General features: G+C 42.5%; 1 protein-coding gene across 3 annotated transcripts in view; it reads left to right on the top strand.

The window, feature by feature from the left end:
* STAC (SH3 and cysteine rich domain) overlaps nucleotides 1-25,101 on the top strand; it is a 128,057-nt gene extending 102,956 nt beyond the window's left edge. For 2 of the 3 annotated variants that reach the window (XM_043442739.1, XM_043442740.1), the window contains exons 9-11: nucleotides 12,356-12,407; nucleotides 12,503-12,640; nucleotides 23,701-25,101. In XM_043442739.1, coding sequence (XP_043298674.1) covers nucleotides 12,356-12,407; nucleotides 12,503-12,640; nucleotides 23,701-23,799 — 289 coding nt within the window. In that variant the 3' untranslated portion in view covers nucleotides 23,800-25,101. Of the gene's footprint in view, nucleotides 1-12,355; nucleotides 12,408-12,502; nucleotides 12,641-15,238; nucleotides 15,893-23,700 lie in introns of those variants that run through there. The other variant, XM_043442741.1, reaches the window with a different exon arrangement.
* Nucleotides 25,102-25,369: the final 268 nt, after the last annotated feature.

The raw sequence follows: 25,369 nt of genomic DNA, 5'->3' as shown, positions 1-25,369 counted from the left end.
GTGGGCAAATAGAGTCCATGTTAATAGAATGGACGCTATAAAGGAGGAAGCTAACCCAGCTCAAAGTGGTTTACCAGGACCTGTTTCCTGAAGGAGATGGGCCTTGAACTCAGGATGAATATGATTTGTTGAGAAGAAATTGTAGAAAAATAGACCAACAGTAGCCCGTAGTCATATTCACAAAGAACAAAGAGTTGAAGACAATGTGGAAGAAGCCCTGCTAAGCCAAACACAGTTTGGGCATGGTAGGGTGAGCCTCAGGGAGAAGGAGTGTAGGGCTCTGCCTCCTTATTCCTAGAGCAGCTCCTGCCCCCCTCAAAACTGCTGTGGTCCCATCATTAGTCTCCACCCACTGCCTGAAGGCAGAGGCTTCGCACAGTCAGCTTTGCTACACTGTCAGTGCAAACTTCCTTCATAAATTCATCTGCTGTTACCTCCCCAAAACTCTGGAGCTCATGGAAGCCATGATAATCTTCCTACCATCATGGGCAGAGAGTAGGGGAGAGCAAGGGTGCAGGGCGGAAAGGAGCAGTGTCTGGGGGTCACATAGACCTGGGTCCACCTCCCAGCTCTGACACATCCTAGCTGCATCAATTTGAGCAAACTGTTTAATCTCTTGCAGCCTCCATTTTCTCCTTCTTAGGGAGACTGAGCAATGAGATAATGTTAAAAAAAAAAATGAGATGCTATTTGTGCCCAGTACAAAGTGAGGTGTACAGTTTGTTTAGATACCATCTCTTCATCATTTGCATCATTTCACAATACATTTTATTTTCCTGGTCTTCTGATCAATTACTCTAACGATATATAGTATATATATCTTTATAGATATATAGTTCAACACTCTGTCTTATCTTTGAGCACATCCAAGGAGACTTTATCTAATTAGTCTGGTGATAAGGAGGCTGTGACACCGTCTCTTACCTTCTGAGTAGGTTTTGTGGTTGCTGACATGACATGCTCCAGGTATGGAATTTTACCGCTGATACACGAGATGGATGTGATGCCATCCTGCGAGGGGCTCTCTAAGCTGCCCTTGCTGATAATTTGAGGTCTGATAACACCAGTGAGCCACCCGGGTTCCTCTGGCTGAGTGTAATGAGCTTGCATAGTAGATAACCTCTGTCATTAAGGGTCTTAGACAGTCTCCACCAAACACCTTTAATGTCTAGTTTTTTAAAAGTCCTGAAAATTACACTTTATGGAATGCCAGCTTAATTAATGAGCAAAGCTTTTTAAAATGTGACTTGAAATACAAACTGGAGAACCCCATAATCAGGACTGGCATCATGATCAGAGACTGTCTCATAAATTCACAAAAGCCGTGTGTCCGTCATTCTCCTGACCATGTACGTGACTGTGTGTGACACACTCACATATGCACATACATCCCTACACACTCACAATCAGATACAAGCAAACTCACACACAGCCACACACACACACACACACACATTCAGACACACATACACAAATACACGTGCATTTATACACACACATATTAGCAAAAGCTTGATAACCCTTTCTTAGCCTTTTGATGAAAGTAAATCCTGCCGTCCATATTTGCAATGTAACCTGTCTCATTGAAAGTATGCAAAATATTCTTGGAGATATCACTTATTAATTCACATTGATGCATATTTTTAAAATCTGTAAGAATAACTTCAGTGGCTTGGCCAAGTTGACATATTATTTAAATAGTCAGCATATATAAATAACTCTGAGTAAGCATGAACCCCTAAAACATTGTCAGGGACTCTGAAATAAAAGATCAAGCATAAACAAAAAACTCAAGGGTTCAAATACATATTTAAGTGACCATGTATGTCTATTCCAAAGAATCCATTTTGGTTTTCCACATCTAAATCATTTTCATTTTTATTAGTTCTCCCCAAACAGATTTATATGATAATGGCCATGTTTCATAAGGGGTGAAGAGGAGAGGAAAAATTCCTGTGAGCCAAAAGAGGGAATGAGGAAACTGCTGTTTGAATATTATTAAATTTTAAGAGAGATGTAAATTAATTGCCACTCAATCTGTTTGTGTCAGAATAGCTAAATTTGGGGGCCGTAAGAGAAAAACATATCTTCTTTTGTAACTCCAAATTAGATTCCTGATTTAAAGTCTTTAATTGCCAGACTCTTTCTTGGAAGTCATGAGTACCAGATTTTTCTATGTGCGAGTCTGAACAAAACCAGGCAACCAATTGTCCCATTAGCTGATATTCACAAAAACCTCTGGAGATGGGATGGGCTGAATTCACCTCTTCCTGATTTATTGAAAGCACCACTTGAAATAAGGTCAAATGGGACTTTAACCCTTGTGCAGCTATCTCCAGGATTTGTGTCATGTGCCACCGCTCACCTCGTGGTGAATGAGATGTAGTTCACAGGCCCTGTTATCAAAGAGCTCCCCTGGCCATAAGGCTGCAGGCCCTCGACAAGAAAGTCCCTTCAATATGAGGGCTTGTGGGCAGGGAGGTAGTTCCAGACACTGCTGCTGCACCTCAGGGGGACGCTGAAACATCAGCTGGAGCGAATCAGGTCTTCCGACCGCGTGATCCCACTGCAGAATAGAACTGTGATCTAAAATCTAGAAGGAAGAGAGGAAGGAAGCTAATATTGAGGGAGCATATACTGTGTATCAAGGGCTTCCCTGGTGGCTCAGATGGTAAAGAATCTGCCTGCAATGCAGGAGACCTGGGTTCAATCCCTGGATGGGGAAGATCTCCTGGAGAAGGGAATGGCAACTCACTCCAGTATTCTTGCCTAGAGAATTCCATGGACAGAGGAGCCTGGTGGGCTACAGTCTATGGGATGCAAAGAGTTGGGCTCAACTGAGCGACTAACACTTTCAATGTGTATCAAGTTATTTACACGACATAATTTCATTTAATATTTAAAAAAAAAAAAAAAAGAAGGCATTGAAACAGCCTTGGGAAGAAGCCAGGGAAGATTTTGCAAGGAGATGGCATCGCAGCCCGTCCAGGACTTCCAGAAAGAGTGGACATGAGTACCTGTACAGCTTGAACAGTGAGCAGTCATTCCCTCTTCCACTGAGGAAAGGGTAACAGAAGAATAATTCAACTATAAGAACAAGTGGTGTCAGATGCAAGCCAGTTGCAAATCCCATTCCAAAAGAAGTTGTGGAAATTCACTGCAGGAGCATACTTAGATTCTTACATTCATCCCAGTCTTCATTCTGGAAAGACTGTCTTAAAATTCAGTAAAGCTTAGCAAATGGACACTTAGCTGTTCAGTTCATATTCCAAGGAGACAATTTATGGTCTTTTACCCTTTTGAGGAGAGGGAGAGAGAAGCGAGTCCAGGAACCCACAGGTGGAAGTGGAGGCTTGGAGCTGTTATCTGGGGAGGCAGACTCTTCATCCACTTGTCTTTCCATCCTACACTGACATGATAGGTTTCCTCTCTGTTAAGGAAGACAATTTATATTAGCAGATTCAGATAATGGGTTAATTTTACCCTTTTTGGCCACTCACATTACTCCTTATAAATCTATTTGGATTGTTAGATTTGCTTCAAAAGAACAGGAAGTGTGTGATTATAGACTGGGGTTCATGAAAAGTCACTCCTGGTCAAGGATAATTTTTTAAAATTAAAATGATTACTGTTCTACAAATATAAAATGAGTACAGGTCAGAATTTTAATTTGAATCACTAATGAATGAGAGAACCAGTACACTTTAACATCTGATTCAAAGGAAGATTCACGCAGCACCCATATGTAGGCAATCAGGAGTGCTGATGTGAACTTACAAATGGGTGCAAAAGTAGATAATATTCACAGGGTAGTCATTGACTACTTTCTGCCAGACACAGTTCACTAATGTTTCTCGGGGTAAGGCTCATTTGCATTATTGCAGAGATGTGCAGTAGCTCAAAGACCCTGAAAGGGGGAGGTGACCCAGAAGGGTGCACCAGACAGCACCCCAGTTCAGTCATCAGTTTTGCCCATTTCAGAGTCTTCCAAATTGTCCCTGACAACCCCTTGCATTCTTTCAACTGATCAGTGAAGTGGTTCAAGCAAGCAGCATTTTGCAGAGGAGAGAATGGTGGTTAGGATGGTTAAACTACATATTATAATCCGTATGAATCTCCAGGAGAACATTATTAAAATAGAGACTCCTGGGTTACACCCACACTGGAGACTCAATTCCCATTTGGAAATCTGTATGGTCAAATATTCCCTTAGACTCTGGTAATCTGCCAGGTTTGAGAACAACTGTGACTTAACTGACTTCTCCTGAGATGAACAGTGGGCCAGCGGCCGACCCAAATGGGATGCAGATTTCTGATCCTCAGCCAGTGCTCAATACACTGGTCAGCACTGCGGCTTAGGCCTGTGGTTTATTTGGTAATGTCCTTCACTCTGTATGGTTTTATAAATCCTCCATAAAATAAGAAAAGGAGAGCCCTAGAGACAGTGTTAGACAAAATAAGACTTGGTGTCTCGTTTCCATTCTCTTAAGTACATTACTGCTTGGCAAATGCATCAACTTAATTAAAACTAAATGTAATTCTAATGCACCAATTTGATTTAAAAATAATCTTCACAGTCACCAGGACATCAAAATGCAATTAAGGGCTATTTGAGGAAAGTCTCTGATGCATATTATACTCTGACGCTGTGCTATGTCAAGAAACCCAGATCTTCCCGAATATCACTAATGTGTTTAGCAGCCTCTCTCTCACTCAAATGCCTTTTTCAATTAGGTTCTGGAGAGCATGATCTGTGACAGTTCAGGAACATTTACCAAGTCTCATCCACATGGCCCTTTAGCTGAATCCTTTCTCTCTGAGCTGGTCTCTGGACTTGAGAAGGCTCAGGCCAGTCTTCTGGACGCCAAGCTTAAGACAAAATCACACAGCAGAGTTCAGGAGTCCCTTGTTCCCTAACCATATGCTAAGATTTTAAAGGCTCTGGACCAGGATAATGGAAATCAAGAAAAGGGTCTAGGGGAAAATTTAGCAATAGATCTGAAACTAATGGAGCAGTTTGGCTGGCTCCTTTTCTGTTCCCCTTGAGACTTCTCTGGTGGCTAAGATGGTAAAGAAACCACCTACAATGCAGGAGACGTGAGTTCGATCCCTGGTTTGGGAAGATCCTCTTGAGAAGGGAATGGCAACCCACTCCAGTATCTTTGCCTGGAGAATCCCATGAACAGAGGAGCCTGGCAGGCTATAGTCCATGGGATTGCAAAGAGTTGGACACAACTGAGTGACTTTCTCTTTTACTTTTCTGTTCCCCTTGGCTTGGGTTTCTCCAGGAGATTTGTTTGGCCTGAGTAAGAGTGGTTGATGTAAGCTTGATTTGGGGTTCTTTTGCCTAATGAATGGGAAACTGTAAGAAATTTTTTAAAATCTCCAAATAGTTGCAGAATAAAATGGGCAATTCTAAGGAGTTTCACAAAGTTTAAGTGGTATAAGAGGCAGCATGATTTCGTGGACTTAGTGGTGGAATCAAACCCTCTTAGGGAGAAAGTCTCTCTTGATCTTCTTCCTTGTGTGTAATTGCTACTAGTCTCCCCCACTTCCTTCAGTGAACTTTGCTGTCCCCCCAGGCTCTGGGTAGGGGGGACCTGCACCCTTCCAGCATCTCCCCTGAAGTCAGTACATGGGCAGTAGATTCTTCCCTCCACCCTGAGCCTGCCACAACTATGTGGTCGCTATCTGGAGTCAAGGGGAAGAGAGAGGGGCTTGGGGATGTGAAGAGAGAGACACTTTTCCAAAACACTGAATTACATCAAAGGTCAGTTTTTGAAGCCCCTTAAGAGGTCAAAGGTTATTACATTAAGCAGTTGCCCCTGCGAAACCTGAGGGGACACTGAATTTTCTCATACCCCAGTAAAAAACTAAATTTTTAGAAGGAAATTAGAACTTTTAAGCCTTTAGTGTATATCGTTCACAGTGCTGAAGGCTTCCACATAGGTCTTCTCATTTAATTCACATAGCAACTTTGCAAAGTCAATATAGTTCACTGTATAGAGAGATGGAGATATAGATGCCTTGGAGTGTGTACTTATGTGAATATCATTGAGGTAGCTCAGTCTCAAAGAAGCCTGTTTGGAATTTTTGTTTGTTAATTTTGCTACTAGTAGCAAATTTTTTTTTTTTTTTTGCTACTAGTCTCCCCCACTTCCTTTTTTGCTAGACTAGTAGCAAATTTTGTTTCCTAATTCCATACATGTCTATGCCCTTAGAGTGTATTTCTTCTCATTTAGCAGTGATACTGTTAAGTTACCAGTTGAGATCACCAACATCTTGAGGACAGTAACAATGTCTTAACAACCATAATAACCACCATCTCTTGTGGGCTTATCTAAATGTGTTTCTCAGGTCTTAACTCATTTAATCATCAAAAAAGTAAGAAATGTACTATTTTTATTGTCACCCAACAGTTAAGATAACTGATGCTTTGAAGCATCTTTTTATCCTGAGTACACACCTGAGACCTAACATGTGACCTCATTAAAAGGGTGTCACTGTCTCCAACCATAGGAATCTGTGTTCTATGTGGGGACCAGAGACAGGCTACATGGGGGGCCTCGAGACAGCTCACAGTTGACCCTCTGGGGGCCCCACCCATGAAAGACTCAACCATCTTCATAACTTAACCTTGCAGAAGAGTTTCCTGTAGATGGCTGGGCTTGCCTGCATCATTCATACGCTCTGTGAACATTGTGCCCTCACAGTCCCTGAATCCAGTGTACCTGGGTGAGGGCGAGATGGGTTGCTGTGTCCAAGTGGAAAACCACATGAGGGACACAGAGGACTGCTGGAAACGACCCCAGATAGCAACTGTCCAGCTCACATGCACATAAACACACATATACACACTCACAAATAAACTCTGTCCTCCTCACCACAAAGCCATGACTCTGTAGTTAGCTTTGTTACTTTATTCCTACCCCTGTGGATAGCCCACAGTTCCCTCAGAATTTTAAGATGTTCCATGAACCATGCTATAGGTCATCTGAGAGTCTTCCTCAAGGTTTAAGACCCATTTTACTGAACAAACGAAAAGGCCAGCTGTGGTGTTATGATCTCTCTGCTATAAACTGGATTGTTTCTGAAGTGTATTGTACATTTTATCAGTGTATATAACTCTCTAGTACTTTGGCAACCTGATGCAAAGAGCTAACTCACTGCAAAAGACCCTGATGCTGGAAAAGATTGAAGGCAGGAGGAGAAGGGGATGACAGAAGATGAGATGGCTGGATGGCATCTCCGACTCAATGGACATGAGTTTGAGCAAACTCCAGGAGATGGTGAAGGACAGGGAAACCTGGCGTGCTACAGTCCATAGGGTTGCAGAGAGTTGGACATGACTGAGCAATGAACAAAAACAGCAACATAATTTTAGGTTACAATGCAGCAGAATTTATACTTGAACTTAGGATGTTCTGATTGATTGAATTAAGCAAAAGAAACAGGAAGATCCCCTGGAGGAGGGCATGGAGACCCACTCCAGTATTATTGCCTGGAGAATCCCATGGACAGAGGACCCTGATGGGCTACCATGGTCCATAGGGTCACAAAGAGTCGGACATGACTAAGCAACTTAGCATGCACAAACTATTTTAAGTATTTGGGAGCCAGATGAGTTCATCTTCCATGGACTGTATAGTCCGTGGGGTCACAAAGAGTCGGACACAACTACCAACTTTCACTTTCACTTTCTTTGGAGTTCATCTCCAAGATTTGGAAATATAGAGTTAAATTATAAAATCTATATATAATGGATCAAAATATAAAGTCACCTAAAAGAAAGAAAATAGCTGATAGACCAGAGCAGGACTTTCTACTAACAGAATGTGATAACACAACATAAGAATTATTTCATGGAAAGGGCTCCAGTCAGCAGAGAGGCGTAAAACAGCTGGAGGCAGAGAGTCACACCCTGGCAGTGTCCATCCTAGGAAAAACCCAAGGAAGGAGAATTTTAAGCCTTAGGCCTCCGTTCTACCAAGACCCATGGCAAGGCTCTGCGTCAGGAGAGCAGGTGGGCAGAAGGAGGGGGAAGAGGCCTGAGTTGAGAACAGATTAGAAGAGAACCCGCAGTTGGGAGTGAAGTGTGTGGTGCAGCCACGCAGGACCTCACCAGCAACTGGGGAGTCTGGGTAACAGCAGCTGGAGCTGTAGGGGCAGCTTACGTGTGGCCAGCAGCTGGGTGAGTGAGGTTTCCCAGGCTCCCCACGGGTTAGCTGATTTGAATAATGCCCCAGGCCCCAGTCACAGAGGCTGTCCTGAGCTGTCCAGAGCCCGCGCCAGGGCAGTTAAGGATGAGGCTGGTGCATAGTGCCCCAGAGCATTCGAGCCCCCAGAGGGAGGTGGTGTGGGTTGTTAATTTAATCAGTTGTCTAAGAGGAGCTCATCAGTCCCTAGACACAGTTTCAAAGTGGGTCAAGGCATTTTTTAAAATAAATTAAAAATATTATATTACGCAGAATGATTTTACCTTAAGTGCCTGCTCAGATCAACTGCCCAGAGCCCAGAGTGGGAAAGGATCTAAGGCGGGCTCAGTGGGAAAGAATGCTGAGATTGCTGGGGGGTGCCAGGCAGAGGCAAGAGGGCAGCAGAAGCCCCACAAGCCACACATGTACCGACCCAGATATTAGACAGTTGTTGTTTGGGGTTCAAGTTCCGCCCTAAAGCAAGATCCTCCCCAAAATGAAAAACACATTAGCTGTCTCTGCCTCATGATTAGAGTATTTAAGTCGTATCAGTAGGAATCACTCATTCTTTATGCATCCTGTTTATTTCACTGGTAGCCCTGAAGACAATTTGCAATTATATATTTATTAGTTATGCATACACATTCTATATTTATTATTTATGAAATGTTTAATTATGCATTTTCTTATTTATTATCCATCTTTCTTACTAGAATATTAGCTCCTGTGAGGCCTTTACTCACCAAAGTATACCCAATGCCTAGTAAAATCATCCTTTCAGAGTCGGTGGTCTAGAATATTTGTGGAATGAGCAGGTAAACAGAACAACAAAGGATAAAGGGATGAATGTAATTCTCCTCATTCACCAAGCAGTTTTCAGATGCTGGCAGCGCTCTTTCCTAAGACAGAATCCCCATCATGCTGTCGGGAGATCTGATCTTTCTCATAAAATTATAGCTTGTATTCCAGTGAGTGCTTTATTCTAATGTGTGGTTTATTTCACATGGGTCATGGGCTCAGGGACTGTCTACCTCTGGGCATAGTCAAGATTGATCATTCAGACCATAAACATAGATGTTGGAGGGACTTCCCTGGTGATCCAGTGGCTGACTCCACATTCTGCAGTGCAGGGGGACCCAAGTTCAATCCCTGTCAGAGAACTAGATCCCATATGCTTCATCTAAGAGTTTGCATGCTGCAACTAAGACCTGATGCAGTCAAATAAATAAATAAATATTTTTTTTAGAAAAATAGATGTTGGATTCAGGCAACACTGTTTTACACCCAGGGAAAGATGCCTCTTCCAATCTTGATTCCCTACTTATAATTTCTGCCCAACCATCAGCAAAGTCACTCTAGTTGATGCTAACACGCAGTTTCTCAGGTTACTAGGTTAAATAAAATCTGCTGGAGCTAGAAGGATTTTTCTACATCGACTTTCATCCTTGCTGCTTAATTAAACCCCTCACCTGGGAAAAGAGTGATTTTCATCCTCCTCGCTTTCTGTGACATCAGTATGAAACTGTGACTGTTGAAATACCAAAATGCCAGTTGTGTTTAATGCTTCAGATGTAACAAGCCTGTTATATTTGGAATCCCCTACAAAGATAGATATTAGCTGAGAACTGAAAATGACAGCAGAGAAGATTGAACCAGAATAGCAAAGGGAGCACACAGATCTGCTTCCCTTCTTGCTCCAGTCCCTTAAAGTGTGAGAAATATGTTTTTCTAAGAATATCTCCATAATAGTACTAGAAAATAACACTATCAGAGACCCCCAAATCTTGGGAATTTCTTGGGAGACTACAGCAAATTGAGAACAAGGTAGATGACCAGAGTCCAAAGAATGCTCAGAGAGAAACAACTATGTAAGAGCATACTCAAACAGACACTGATCTCACAAAAGAGCATGTGGGTGTCGCAGTGGCTGAATTGCATTAGTGGCCTCAATTCTTCACTGTCCCCGTATCCATGCTGTTTGCCATGAGACTTTACAATTCTTTCACCAGAGTTGCTTTGAGGCAGAATGACAATGTGTCATGTCAGTTCTGAGCCTACGCATTAGAAGCCTTACATGTTTTTCACATTTCCATTTGCTGCCCTGGCAATGCCATGAATGTCCAAACTGGCCTTCTTGGGCATGAGAAACGTGGAATAAGGCAAAATCACCCCAGTCATCCCAGCCAGCACTCAAGAATGTGAGTGAACCTTTGAGATTTGGGGGTTGTTTGTTACACAGCATTATCACAGCAATATATAACTGATACAGAGTCCCAACAGTGTTCGTTTATAACCCATTATTACTACTTAGAAAGAAAAAATAGGCAGCAGTTGTGATTGACTGTAGAATTAAACCATCACCTGTGCTCTAAGAAAGGGAACCCATGCCCAAGGAAGTGTGCCCCTGTGTGGCCCAAAAGACTGAGAAAGAAAAAGAATTGGAGGTAGTTCTAGACCTCTAGAGCTTGTAGAGTGGTAGGGGAGGAAAAGTCAGCTTTACTTGGAGGAAAATAAATTAACCTTCTCCTTCCCAGGGTTAAGAAAGCCACCCTTGTTTTAGCCATTGGGGTGGTGGTGGGAGTCCCCAAACTGCTTGTCTGCTATACTCTCAAGCATCCAAAAGTGAGATGCATCAACTGACACACCCCGCTGTCTTAAGCAGAGCTTGAAATTAGCCCTCACACATTGCAGATGTAGCTGATAGTGGAGAAACTCACCCAGAGATTCACACCCTGTGTTTTCAGTTATGAATATAAAGAAATAGCCAAGAAACACAGGTGCAGGACAAAATCCCTTGACATGAAGGAAAAGTAAACTAATAAGATAAACTGTGCTTCCATTGCAGGGGGCATGGGTTCAATCCCTGCTTGGGGAAGTAAGATCCCAAATGCTGCTCAGCACAACCAAAAAAAGAAGCAATAAGACAAATAACACTCTAACTAATCCTAATGGAAACAAATTTAATAAAGGGAAGAAATATTGTTTTTAATATCTAATAATATCCTCAGCAATATCCATCATGCTATTCCATCCATAAGATAAAGTTGACAAATGTGAAAAGGAGACATTCAGAAAATGATAAAGAACTCTTGGAAATTAAATTTTCCCTAAAACCCTCAGTACTGTAATAAATATTACAAGAGATAAGCCCATACACAAACTAAGCAATTAGGAAGATTAAATTGAGAAAAATTTTAGACTAGATTTCTTGTTAAAGACAGAAAATATGTAAGAAAGACAAAAGATATAGATGATTGATCTAGAAAGTCCAACACATGTTGACTAGAAATTCCAGGAAAAAAGAAGAAAGAAAATGACGGGGAGAAAACAGTGAAAAAATAGTGGACAAGATTTTCCCAAGTTGAAAAATAATATGAGTCTTCAGATAGTAAAAGTGCCATTAGGTGCTGGGTAGAAGGAATAAAAGACACACACATACACATACACACAGGTGGATGTGAAAATCAAATTAGAGGTGGCAATAATCACTGTATCTACAATACCCATAGCAAAAACATCATGTAAGTCTTCAGTTAAACCCAAGTAATTCCTAATGAAGGATAGAACATGCACACACACACAAGTCTAAAACAAACTTCCTGATTATACCAACATAAAAAGTGGCAGACAAGGGAAATAGAAATTAAGTAAAAGTGGTTTCAAGAAGGTACTGAGAAGATGCAGCTAATAGTAAAGACAATGCCTCATTCTAGATGTCAATAGAAGACAAAAGAAACAGCAAATACACCTACATATCTCTGTATAAATGTCAGTGCGTGGAAAAGAGTCCAGAGGGAGACACAGGAAACTACTAACAGTGGTCACCTCTGGACAGTGGGAGGAGGATTATGGGGCAGAATATGAAAAAACTCCAGTTTTCATATTTTAGACTTCCACATTTCAGAGTTTTTTACAATGCAGAGATGATAATCTGTGTATAAAAATGAAGTTAAAGATTTTTTTCTAAATACAGCACAGAAATTACATTTGCATTCAGCCTCTAACAAAGCTACTTTCATGGGTGGGAAGAGCAGGTAAAATTCATTTTTATTTTAGTATTATTTGGGTGAGTGAAAGCTACCACTTCTGACTTTAAAATACCATCTTTTTCTTTTTCACCCTCTCTACCCCCCACCCAACTCATTCATTCTTCATTTTAGGCCAGGAGACATGATTACTCTTCTAGAGGACTCTAATGAAGACTGGTGGAAAGTAAGTATTTCTTTTTCTTTAAGAAAAATCATTTGGTAACTATAATTACCATGAATGCTACAATTATGGCTGCATGCCTCTTTTTTTCCTTTCAGGGGAAAATTCAAGACAGAATTGGCTTCTTTCCAGCCAACTTTGTTCAGAGAGTACACCAAAATGAGAAGATTTTTAGATGTGTTAGAACCTTCACTGGGTGTAAGGAACAGGGACAGATAACCCTGAAAGAGAATCAGGTGAGTAAAGCCCACCAGCACCCACCCAGTGTGACCAAAATAGAGTAAGGGTCATTTTACAAATAGCAATAAATCTGAACAAGTAGTCACGTGAGTGTATTCACTTTGAGAAAAGATATTCTTAGTCCAATGATATTTGTGTGTGTGTGTGTTTTAATCGCTCAGTCATGTCTGACTCTTTGTGACCTCTTGGACTTCTCCAGACCAGAATACTGGAGTGGGTTGCCTTTCCCTTCTCCAGGGGATCGTCCCAACCCAGGGATCAAACCCAGGTCTCCCACATTGTAGGCAGATTCTTTACCATCTGAGCCACCAAGGAAGCCTGATATTAGTGTAGCAGGATCTAAACAGGCAAAACCAAAATGTTAGGAAGCTCAGTTGCCTTTCCTGAGAACCAAACATATAGCTTATATAATACTTATAAAGCTTATATATCTATTGGGTTGGCTACAGATTTCCTTTGGTTTCTAAGTAAAAATAAAAGACATATTTTTCATTTTCACCAAGAACTGTATTGAACAACGTATTCACCATTTTGTTCCACTACCTTAACTGCGGAGCATCCTCCAGCGTGAAATCTAGTGTGAAACTTCTCAAACCACTTTTGACACATTTGACCAGTCACAGCACCTTCTCCATACACTGCACAAATCTTTTTTTGCTTCAGTTGCATTTTTACCTTTCTTGAAATAATAAAGCATAATAAAAATGTCTCTTCTTCCTTCTGTCTTCAATATTAAAATAACTACACAAAAATTCACTAATTTTGATAAGTTTTTTTAAATGCATGCTGGTATGATAGATGTCACAATACAATCTAAACAAAATTGTTTCAAATGAAGTTAAAGGCAACTAAGCACTACTAGAGCCATCTCACAGAAGAAAAATTCAACGAACCTTTTGGCCAACCCAGTACATTTTATTTGTTGAAGTTTTACACATGCCCTATAAATGAGGAAACAATGGCTCATAGAGATGATGTTTCTTGCTTGGGGGCAATAACCTGGCATGTGGCCAGGCTGGAACTTAAAGATAGATCTGCAAATTTCAAGTCAATGCCTTCCACTGAGCCATGTGCCCTGGACGATGTGGAGCAAACTCGGAATGCAAAGTGCCTTTTGCATTGTCAATTCCCGGGGAAGGCAAGTGTCCTAGGACCAGAAGGACCCCCTGGGAACAAATTCTTGCTCATACAGAAGCCACAGAAGCCTTAGTGAGTCATTCTTGATTCCAGGCAATGGACTCACCCTCATCAGACTGAGACCCCATCTCTAACGCCATACACACCCCACGAAGCAAACAGTCACATTTCCCATCTGGATTCCATGTCAATGTCTCAAACTTCTCCAAGATTACTCAACTGTATTCTTCCTGTTACAAAATCTGGAAAGTCTTCTGAATGAAATACATCCAGGAAGGATGTTCATCTTTATTGGCAAAGCATTATTACGTAATTTTGCTAGCTGCTTTGATTTTTCTTCTCAGAATAATCTTGTGCTTCCCCATTTGAGATTAAACATTATTTTATGTTACTAAAATACAAATAGAGCTTCCCTGATAGCTCAGAGGGTAAAGAATCTGCCTGCGATGCAGGAGACCCGGGTTTGATCCCTGGGTCGGGAAATTCCCCTGGAGAAGGGAATGGCAGGAAACCAACCAGAAGGCAAGTTAAAATGTGCTTAAGTTGATCAATTTCCAGAAGTGGAACAGCTGCTCAATCAGTGACTTCTGCCAATCCCTGGACCTTATCCCCCCAAACCTCAATTTTTTTTCTGGAAGTGAGCTCATATATGTGTGTTCCCCTCTCATGGCTGAACTGACAACCTGCTGGGGCAGGGGAGAGACAAACCACCCAGCATCTTTAATGAGACGTGTTCAAGACCCAGCACAGCATTTCAGCTTGGACCTGGAACCACATGGATCTGCCCATAATTGTAGGAGAGTGCTGTAACCTCTGATAGTTGTCCAGCCTGATATTTCTAAGGGGTGGCCATTGCACCCTCTGAATCAGAATAACCTGGGAGCTTGTTGAAAATGCTGATTTTTGACTCCACCCCAGATCTGCCAAAGCAGAAACCTTCAGGGCAAAGGCAGGAAATTAGTCTTTATACAGACTTCCCGGGTGTTCTGATCAAAGCTAAAATTCGAGAATGACCTTCATTTCCATTTCTCACTTTTGTGTCTTCTAGTAGTTCTGTGACAACTGAAGGCATTTTTATTTCCAGTTACATGTGCGTCAGCAAAATGCACTGAGGTCTCTTTGCTTCTACACAGACTGTTTTCAGTCTTTGTCGTCAATGTGGAATGCAAAGTGCCTTTTGCATTGTCAATTTTTGGAAAATATCAGCCCCCTAAGAGAAAATTACATTTTAAAAAATCAATACAAATTGAAAAATCAATTATTGAGAAAAAAATTAAATTTATCTCCACTTTAGTGTCTTAAGCTATTTTAGGTGTACAAGTTTGAAACCTGCTTATTGATTGAGGGGAGTTCACTGTAGTAGCAAAAACACAGATCCCAGTGTCATACAGAAATGGTCTGTACCCCGTGTGATTTTGACAAAAGCCCCTCTGAATGTCAGTGCTCTCCTCTGTAAGATCGGCACAGCCTGGAGATGAGGGTCACGTCTGTCACCTGTGTAAAGCGCCAGCACCGTGCCCGGCCACCACGGGTCAGCGCTGAGTGGAGTCATTACCCCTGCTGCCTAAAGGGGACATCCGTCTGCAGCGGCCAGGGCCTCCCGAAATTACCTGGTGAACCTCAGAAAGCTTCCCTGGTTGCTCAGGGGTGAAGAACCTGCTTGCAGTGCAAGAGACGCAGGTTCAATCCCTGGATCGAGAAGATCTCTTGGAAGAGGAAATGGCAACCCACTCCAGTGTTCTTCTTGCCTAGGAAACCCCATGGACAGAGGGGTCCGGCGGGCTACAGTCCGTGGGGCTTTAGCAACTGAAACAACAGCAGCAGACGGCAGAACATAGCATGCTACTTATAAGTCTAAAAATATAAAGAGACAAGTGGTCATTAGCAGGGAAAAAGAAGAAATTTGATTCTGAAAACACATGTAACACATCTCTGTGATTAAATCACATTTCTGCCTCTGGGGTTCATCTGTCTTACAATTATTACATTATTGTTTCCACAGAACTCTTGCTACAAATAGAATTAAGTTATCTTTTTGTCAAGAACCTATCTAGAGTTTGCACTGACACAAAAGTATGTTCTCATTTTTGAAATTTCAAAACTACCCTTATGAGATCAACTTAAATACCATAAAACTATTTTTTAATTCATCCATGATTCCATCATCCCTGGATACCTATTTTAATTGATTCTTATGTTCTATAAAAGCATTTTAATGGATAAATCACTTTTAGATTATAAAACTAAAATGCATTTATTGTGGAGAAAATTTGAAAAATACCCCCCAAAATTATAAAGAAGAAAACCAAGTTCAAGGTAATTCAACCATCAAGCAATGATCAATATGAATACCTTTGTGTTATTTCCCACCAAACTTTTCTTATTTTGATATCATATTCTATTTAGTTTTCCAACTTTTATTATCTTAGTTATTATATATTTATCAAAACACAGGTTTTAGCAATTATATAAGATATCATCATATAGATCAGAGGTTGGGAAACCAAACTCTGCATCCATCTGGCCCTGTTTTTAAAACAAAGTTTATTAGAACATTGCTGCACTCATTCATTGCACGTTGCTTATGGCTGCTTGCACACTGCAGCAGCTGAGTTGAGCCGTTGCAGTGGAGACCACAATGCCTGCAAATATTTACTATTCAGTCCCTTACAGAAAAAGTTTGCCAGCCGTACGAGATGGACAGATATACAAGAAAGTATCTAGTATTCCTGTGACTGGAGATTCAGAATTTTAAAAAAACCATTATGGATAACTGCAATGAACAGCTCCAAATTTAAGTTTTTTCCCATAACTCTGATTCCTTCTTTAGGAAATGCTTTAGAATTTACAAGAAAACCGATAAACCATTTTTCCAGTTCTTGATACATACTGCCTCCCAACAGTTTATGCCAGTTTACACCCACATCAGCTGTTTATGAAAATATTCAGGTTACCACATCCTTGCCAGAACTGAATATTACTGTCTATTACATATTTGTATAGCATACAAACGATATCTGTCATTTTTAGAAGTGAGTAATATTTCGTGTTAATCCTTATTTCCTGGGTGGTTAGGGGAGTTGAAATTTTATCATGTATGTATTGGGCATTTGTATTTCTTTTTTAAAGAGAATTTCTTTCTTTTTATTTTTGGCTGTGACGGGTCTCTGTCACTGTGTGGTGGCCGCTCTCTGGTTGCGGTGCTCGGGCTTCTCATTGCAGTGGCTTCTCTTGTTGCAGAGCCCAGGTTCTAAGGCGCTCGGGCTGTAGTGGCCGTGGCACATGGACTCAGCAGGTGTGGGTTGCAGGCTCTAGAGCGTATTCAGTAGTTGTGGTACACAGGCTTAGCTGTCCAGTGGCATGTGGGATCATCTCAGACTAGAGATTGAACCAATGTCCCCTGCATTGCAAGGCAGATTTCTAACCACTGGACCACCAGAGAAGCCCCTGTATTTCTTTATGAATCATCTGTTTATGTACTTTCTTATGCTACTGAAAAAGTTTTCTCCCTTAAAACTATTGACACCTGATCTGCTGTACGTGGCCAACATTTCCCTCATTTTGTCATTTGCCTTTTGATCTTAATGCTTCTTCCTTCAGAAGCTTAATAACTCTTCAGTTGAATCATCTCTGTTTTACTGTTTTGTCCTTATGGTTTTAATCTCTTTATCCCTTCACTTCTTCTTAGGAGAATGTTTCAAGATAGTCCCCCACTTCATTTCAGTTTTCTGAAGTTTTTATTCAGACTTTAATCGCTCCTGGCATTGATTTTAATTTAGTGTTTATTTCCTCATAGTGTTTTCTCCTCAGTCAGCCCTCTTTCCTCTGCAGCAGGTTTTCTTTAAGTTAAGGATCTTGAGATGTAGGTTATCCAGATAAACCTAATGCAATCACAGGGAGTCTTACAAGAAATAGGAGGGTCAGAGTCAGAGGAGATGACAGTGGAAGTAGAGAGAGAGGAAGAAAGAGGAATTTGAAGATTCTGTGCTGCTGGCCTCGAAGATAAAGGAAGGGACCATGAGCCAAGGAATGCAGGTGGCCTCAAGAAGCTGAAGGCAAAAAAAAAAAAAAAGAAGCTGAAGGCAAGGAAATAGATTCTCACTTAGAGCCTCTGGAGAGAACACAGCCCTGCCAGCTCCCTGATTTGGGGACTCTGCTCTCCAGAACTGCAAGATAATAAATTTGTGTTGTTTTAGTTTACCAAATTTGTGGCACAGTAAGTCCCCTACATAGGAAGCTTGACGTTGCAAACTTTCAAAGATGTGAACATGTGTTCGCATGTCCAGTCACGTCGTTATTAGTTCCTGTGTCTGCGTGCATTGTCTGTGCCTTCAGCCTCTACACGCGGCCGTGCTTCTGTGGACTTTACATGCGGTACTGTGTAGAGTACAGCAAGACAGTGTCTTTATTTCAGACCCAGGGTGTCCAGAAACACATGTAAAAGCAGTGGTGATGTAGCTGATACTGCTGAGGAACCGAAGGAACTCACGCCACAGGAAGTGACAAGGGGTTTTCTTTATCTGAGGAGGCACTGCTAGCTTTTGGCATGCAGGACCCGGACATAGAACGGTCCACGGAGGCTGAAGCAGCTGCTCAGAATGCAGTCCAGTGCTACTGTGTCATCTGTGATGAGGAAAAAAGAACTACTTCCCAGACGTTGCTGGATCATTTTTTTTCAAGAGGGTAGATAGAATTGAATCCAGCAAGGAACCAGAACCTTTGCCATCAAGGTCAGGTGTGTGAGTGAAATCACAGCTTGCCCTCCGTCTCTATTGCTGACGATCCTTCAGCTCTACCATCGCCCACCTTCTCTCCCTCCTCTAGTCAGTAACTCCTCTTGCCTGTTTCCTCAGTGCCAGCGTTGTACTGTTCTGCTGTACTTCTCAAGGTACTGTCCTGTAAAAATGTCTCCTTTATTTTTTGTGTTTCTTTTTTATGTGTTATTTGCTTGCAAAGTATTGGGTTGGCCCAAAAGTTCCTTTTGTTTTTTTCATAAGTTGGGTGTAGTAGTACTTAATTGTCTTTAACTTCATTCAAAACAATTTTGTTAAATTGTATAGTGTGACATCTGTCATGTCAGCATGCATTTAAAAAAATCAAAATTGGTGAATTTTTGTGTAGCATTTTTGTATTGAAGATGGAAGTAAAAAGCAACGTTCTCAGCATACTATGCTTTATTATTTCAAGAAAGATAAAAACACAACTGAAATGCAGAAAAAGATTTGTGCACTGTATGGAGAAGATGCTGTGACTGATCAACAGTGCTAAAAGTGGTTTGCAAAGTTTCGTCCTAGAGATACCTCACTAGACAATGCTCCACAGTCAGGTAGACCAGTTGCAGTTGACTGTGATCAGATCGAGACGTTAATTGAGAACAGTCAATGTTACACCACTTGGGAGATAGCCAACATACACAAAATGTCCAAATTGAGCATTGAAAATCATTTGCACCAGCTTGGTTATGTTCATCACTTTGCTATTTGGGTTCCACATAAGTTAAGTGAAAAAAACCTTCTTGACCACATTTCCACATATAATTCTCTTCTTAAACGTAACAAAAATGTTCCATTAACAAATTGTAATAAGCAGGCAAGTGGATACTGTACAGTAATGTAGAATGGAAGAGATAGTGAACCACCACCAACCACACCCTACGGCTGCTCTTCATTCAAAGAAGGTGATGTTTTCTATATGGTGGGTTGGAAGAGACTCCTCTGTTATGAGCTCCTCCAAGAAAAAGAAACAATTAAGTCCAAGTACTGCTCCCAGTTAGACAAAATGAAAGCAGCACTTGATGAAAAGCATCTGAGATTAGTCAACAGAAAACTCACAGTCTCCCAACAGGATAATGCAAGACTGCATATTTCTTTGATAACCAGGCAAAAACTGTCACAGCTTGGCTGGAAAGTTCTGATTCATCTGCTGTATTCACAAGATACCGCACCTTCAGATGTCTATTTATTTCCGTCTTTATAAGATTCTCTTAATGGAAAAAAAGATCAGTTCATGGAAAGACCGTAAAAGGCACCTGAAATAGTTCTTTGCTCAAAAAGATAAAAAGTTTTGGGAAGATGGAGGCAGAAGGTAGTGAAACAAAACAGTGAAGATATTGTTCAATAAAGTTCTTGGTGAAAATGAAAACTGTCTTTCATTTTTGCTTAAAAACTGAAGGTACATTTTATCTAACCCAATATTATAAACCTTTTACAGTATAGTATATATAACTGACTGTTAGTTGGGTAACTTGACTAACTTTGTTGGACTTAAGAACAACTTGGACTTACAGACATGTCTTGAAATGGAACTGGTTTGTATTTAGGGAACTTACTGTAATTTGTTACAGCAACCAAGGAAACCAATCTGGATTTATTTCATGTGCAAAAGCAACTTGGCAGACGTAATTATGTCACAGGTTATGGGCCCTGTGGCAGGGGGTAGCCTGGACTGTCTAAATTGGCCAAATCTAATCACTTGGGTCCTTAAAGGCAGTGAAATGTAGCTTCCGGGAGCCAGAGAGATGCAGCAAAAGAGGGTAGAAAAGAGATGAGGCAGAAGGGTAGGTCAGAGAGAGATTAAATGTGGGAAGGACTCAGCCCGCCCTTGCTGGATGGAGATGTAGGAAGGGGCCTCAAGTCAGGGAATTCAACTGGCCTCTAGACACTGAGAATGACCCAGGGCTGGCAGCCAGCAGGGTAAGCAGAACCTCAGGCCTACAACTACGAGTAACTGAATTCAGCAACAACCTAAGCGAGCCTGGGACTGGATTCTCTCCTAGAGAAACGGGAGAGAAGAGAAGGGAATAGGACCTACTGACTCCTTGATATTGGCCTTGTGAAACCCAGAGCAGAGAAAACTAGCCAAGCCCACCAGATATAGGACTTAGAAAACTGTGACACCAGACTATTGGGGGTTTTTTGGTAACCCCGATATTTTTTATTTTATTTTTTAAATTAATTTTTATTGGAGTAGAGTTGCTTTACAATGTTGTCTTCATTTCTGCTATACCACAAAGTGAGTCAGCTGTATATATACATATTAGATTGTGTTATTGAAAGCCACTAAGTTCATGGTAATTTGTTATGACCACAGTAGTAAACCAATACATATCTCAAGTTGCTAAACTCCAATTGAGTCGACCTCCAAAGATATGTTTTACTAAGATAATAAGAGATCTGGATACAGGGCAGTTCTTGGATTTGTAATTCAGCAGTTTGATCCCAGGATCAAGGATGTAGATTCCTCCATCCCTCTGTTCTGCTAATATTGAAATGTTAGCCACCTCCCCTAGTGGTCAGAGGGGGTTGCAGGCCCTCCAAGAATCCTTGCCAGAAGAAGAGAGATTTTCTTCCCAGTGCATTTCTTACAAGAAGAAAACAAATCTTCCCAGAAGTTTCCAAGCAGATAGTCCTTCCTGTTTCATTGGCTAGAACGAGTCTCATGGGAACCACTAGGAGCATCGCTGGCACAGAGGACAGAAACACATTTGGACCAGTTAGGATTTATCTGAGTCCTGCAGGCTACAGATGAACAACAGAACAAAAGTCCCCACTCTGCTGCGTGGGAAGAGGGCAGTGATGACTGTTGATGTCCACCAAGGGTGTCTGTGGCATCTTTCAGTCTGGTAGATTTATCCTTAGTCCAGCAGCACAACTTGCTTCTGTCATCAGTTGAGCTCACCTCCAAAGGTCTTAGAGAAATTTCAGCTTCTGGAATGGTTGTCAGTCTGGGCATTCAGTATTTCAACACTTCTTCTCCACCTCCAGTTCCCTATCTTTTTGCAGGTATTTTGAGGGGAAAACTGAATCCAAGAGTGCTAGGCAAGAAATCTTTTGAAATAAAATGACTGTTCATCTGCTCTAAGTGGCAGCATAAATGTTAATGAGCTTGGAGGCAGGACTTCCCCAGTGGCTCAGAGGTAAAGAATCCACCTGCAATGTCCAAGACGCAGGAGACATGGGTTCGATCCCTGGGTTGGGAACATCCCCTGCAGGAAGGCATGGCAACCCACTCCAGTATTCTTGCCAGGAAAATACCATGGATAGAAGAGCCTGGCAGTCCATGGGGTTGCAAAGAGTCAAACACAAGACTGAAGTGCCTGAGCACGCACGCACACACTAGCTTGAAGGCAATGCAAGGGGAAACCTTATTAGCGTACATACTTTCAGAAGTGAGTTAGACTGTAGGACTTTAGCCAGACAGGCCCAACATGGGATGGAGCCCAGGGGGGCACTTAACCCACAGGTAGGAGATTTCTGAAATGTAAATCAGACACCAGTCCATGGTGTGCCCCAAGCATCAGGAGTCACACATCAAGCTCTCTCTCAAGTATCCTGATATATAACTATAAAGCTCCTTATTCTGTGTCAAAGAGCCCACTCTATTGGTTTCTGTTGGTGCCCTGTCTGCATCGCCTTCACTAGATGGGGCACCATCTTCTAGTTGCTGTGTGAATGACTAACAGCTCAGAGCTGCCCCTTCTCCAGTGAATCACCCAGAGAGCTGCCTCCCGGAGAGGTTATGCTTCTCACTCTGCAGTGACTAATACCTAACATGTGGTCCAAATTGCCAGACCCCTTGCTTCAGAGGGGGTCAGTGACAGTTAAAACTCAGGAGCTTGCTGTGGGATCAGGCTGAGGTTCACGTCCAGCTAAGCCCACAAGCTTTCCAGCACCTTCTGCCCCATCCTGTTTCCCTCACTTCCCACCTCCCCTGAGCCCTCCCACAGCAGGTCACTTGCACGAGGATTTTTATCTCAGGCTCTGTTCCTAGGGAATTCAACCTAAGACACAACCCACCACCCTTGGGAGCAAGTTCAACAGGAGAAACTCACAACACAGTAACAGCCCTTTGAAACCACTTCTCACTTACAACTGGAACATACCCACCCTTCCATTCCATTTTAAGTTGCTCAGTTGTGTCCAACTCTGTGACCCCGTGGACTACACAGTCCAGGGAATCCTCCAGGCCAGAATGCTGGAGTGAGTAGCTGTTCCTTTTTCCAGGGGATCTTCCCAACCCAGGGATTGAACCCAGTTCTCCTGCATTGCAGGTAGACTCTTTACCAGTTGAGCCCCAAGGGAAGCCCTTACATGCCCTTCAATGTCATGTAAAGGGTGAATGACAAAGTACCCAAGTGGATATTAACCACCTCCTTTTAAAGTCTAGCGTAGGCGATCCTGCTCTGAAATGTGCAAGAAATAAGTATGTGTGTATGCTCAGTCATGTCCAACTCTTTGCGACTCCATGGAGTGTGTAGCTTGCCAGGCTCCTCTGTCCATGGGATTCTCCAGGCAAGAATACTGGAGTGGGTTGCCATTTCCTTCTCCAGGGTATCTTCCCAACCCACGTCTCTTGTGTCTCATGCATTAGCAAGCAGATTCTTTGCCACTGTGCCACCTGGGAAGCCCCAAAGTATACAAGATATTAGCATCTGTTTCTTTGGGGCCAGGAATGAAATAACTTCCTTTGACTTCCTGATATTTTACATTTAAACTTCCAGGTATATGACAGGAGCCCTCTAAATGGTGGCTATTATTTTGGATTATAAAATAATGCATCAAGGACTCATTGAGTGGCACATACTAGGCTCTGATAAACGTTATCTCATTCTGTCCTTCTGGGGTCTCTCAACAGGGACGCTTGAGAAGGGAACACAGAATCATCACCTCCGGTCCTGCTTTACTGATCCTCATTCATGAAACTGAATCTCAGGAAACATTCAATGCCTGAATCTAGTTCCAAACCCAGGGTGGTGCCTAATTTCTTATCAAATATTTTTCTGTCCAAGCCACAATTTCCCTAAACCAGTCCCTCTTTTCCAATTTGGTGTCCGCTGACCTCAGCCAGCAGTGATACACGCCACGTGTTCTGGCTTCTTTCCTATTCACACATGTCTTTTTTCTTCCTTCCTTTTACTCAGATCTGTGTGGCTTCTGAAGAAGAACAAGACGGCTTTATCAGAGTGCTCAGTGGAAAGAAGAGAGGCCTGGTCCCCCTCGATGTTCTAGAAAACATCTGATTGCTGGCCCCTCCTTTTGAAGTCGGCAAGCCCTGGGGTGATGCCTCATCTCACACTGTGTTAACCCAGAGGAGCTGCCGCCCTGACCAGCTACCCAGGAAACAGTGAGACGAGACTCAAGGGTCTGAGACTGTGGGGGAACAGCCTCAAGGCAGGGGGCCCATGGCACAGCACGTCCAGGCTGCCCAAGGTGGGGGTGAGGCTGGGAGCTTCGGCTCGTGGAGCCAAGTGCGGTACCCAGCAGGTGGTAACCACTGTTGTCCCCCAGAACTCAGCTCCCTCCCCGTCCATGTGGTGTAAGTTAACCTGCTGGAGGGCGCTCCAGTCTGTGGGGTGGCCCGAGGGTGAGGCTCGGATCCAGGTAGCCAGGTGTGATTCTGGTTCCCGACCTTTGTCCCCAGTACCCACCAGTCGCATCGTCACATGTGAGAGGCCTGCGGTCTTTCTACAGAGCGGCAGGAAGCCCTACTCCCTAACCCCTAACATGCCAGTGCTCCCCACAGACCCCCACCCCCACTTTACAATCCAGCCAAATGTTCTGTCCTCAGAGTACCTCCTGGTGGTGTGTGTTAGGTGTGAGGGCTAAGCTGATGTGGCAGCAACTTGAAGACCTGATCTGCCCCGGAATTGCTGTCAGGCAGCCCCTCCTGCCTCTCATTACCAGATGCAGGATATGAAGCATGGAGGTGGTGGGCCAAGTGGGGGAAGGTAGGGCGGAGAGCTTACTTACTGACAACTATACAGCCCTTTCCTTTCGATGATGAAATCCTTTCCCCGAGGAGATGGAGCTGGGGACGTGAATGTGGCAGAAAGTCTCCGTGAGAGCTTCCTCTTCCTTTGACCTCTTCTGTGTTAGGGGCAGTTCCCCCTCCTGCCATCCCACAGGACTCCCTTTTGGAGGCTGAGCCCATCTTACAGGGAACCGGAATCACGGAGGAGAAATAGAAACAGCATCTTAGGAGAAAAGTAGCCAGATTGGAATCCATTCTTCTTTAGGGCAGGATATTTTGCCCCAGCAGGTGTAAAATGGAATGTAATCCATAATGCTTCATCCCTCTGCAAGCAGAGGTACTTGGTCCTATTTAGCATCAACTAGAGGAGTCCCTCTTAACTCTGTATGTACTACTGTTTACAAGAACGCAATATACTGTGATGCCTTCCTCCTCCAGCCTCCTCCTAGCATTCAGACTCGCATCTTATTAATACAGTTAAACTTCAGTTCACAGTGACCTTGGAATCAATGTCAGTTTGGCTTATTTTGTTACAGAGCAATAAAGTCCTTAGAACAATTGGTTTTTAAAAGACTTAAGTGGATGCATCCTGTGCATGTAAACATTATTTCCCAAACCAAAGCACCGTTTGTCTCCATTTATTTCTTTTTTTACTGCTTAGTGTGAAGTTAGGAGCTGAGACAGGATGGCTGCTGCTTCCACAGTAGTTTGGATGCCTTACTCTCATTTTAAAGCCAGCATCCAGAATGTCCTCCCTCTCTGATACAATGTGAAAACTGAGTGTGCAGAGTCAAGACGGATTCTTTGAGAGCCAGGATGGATAACATGACTGCCAGTCC

Source organism: Cervus canadensis, chromosome 22 (assembly GCF_019320065.1).
Source record: "Cervus canadensis isolate Bull #8, Minnesota chromosome 22, ASM1932006v1, whole genome shotgun sequence".
Classification (NCBI taxonomy): domain Eukaryota; kingdom Metazoa; phylum Chordata; class Mammalia; order Artiodactyla; family Cervidae; genus Cervus; species Cervus canadensis.
This window is presented reverse-complemented; position numbering and strand designations above follow the sequence as displayed.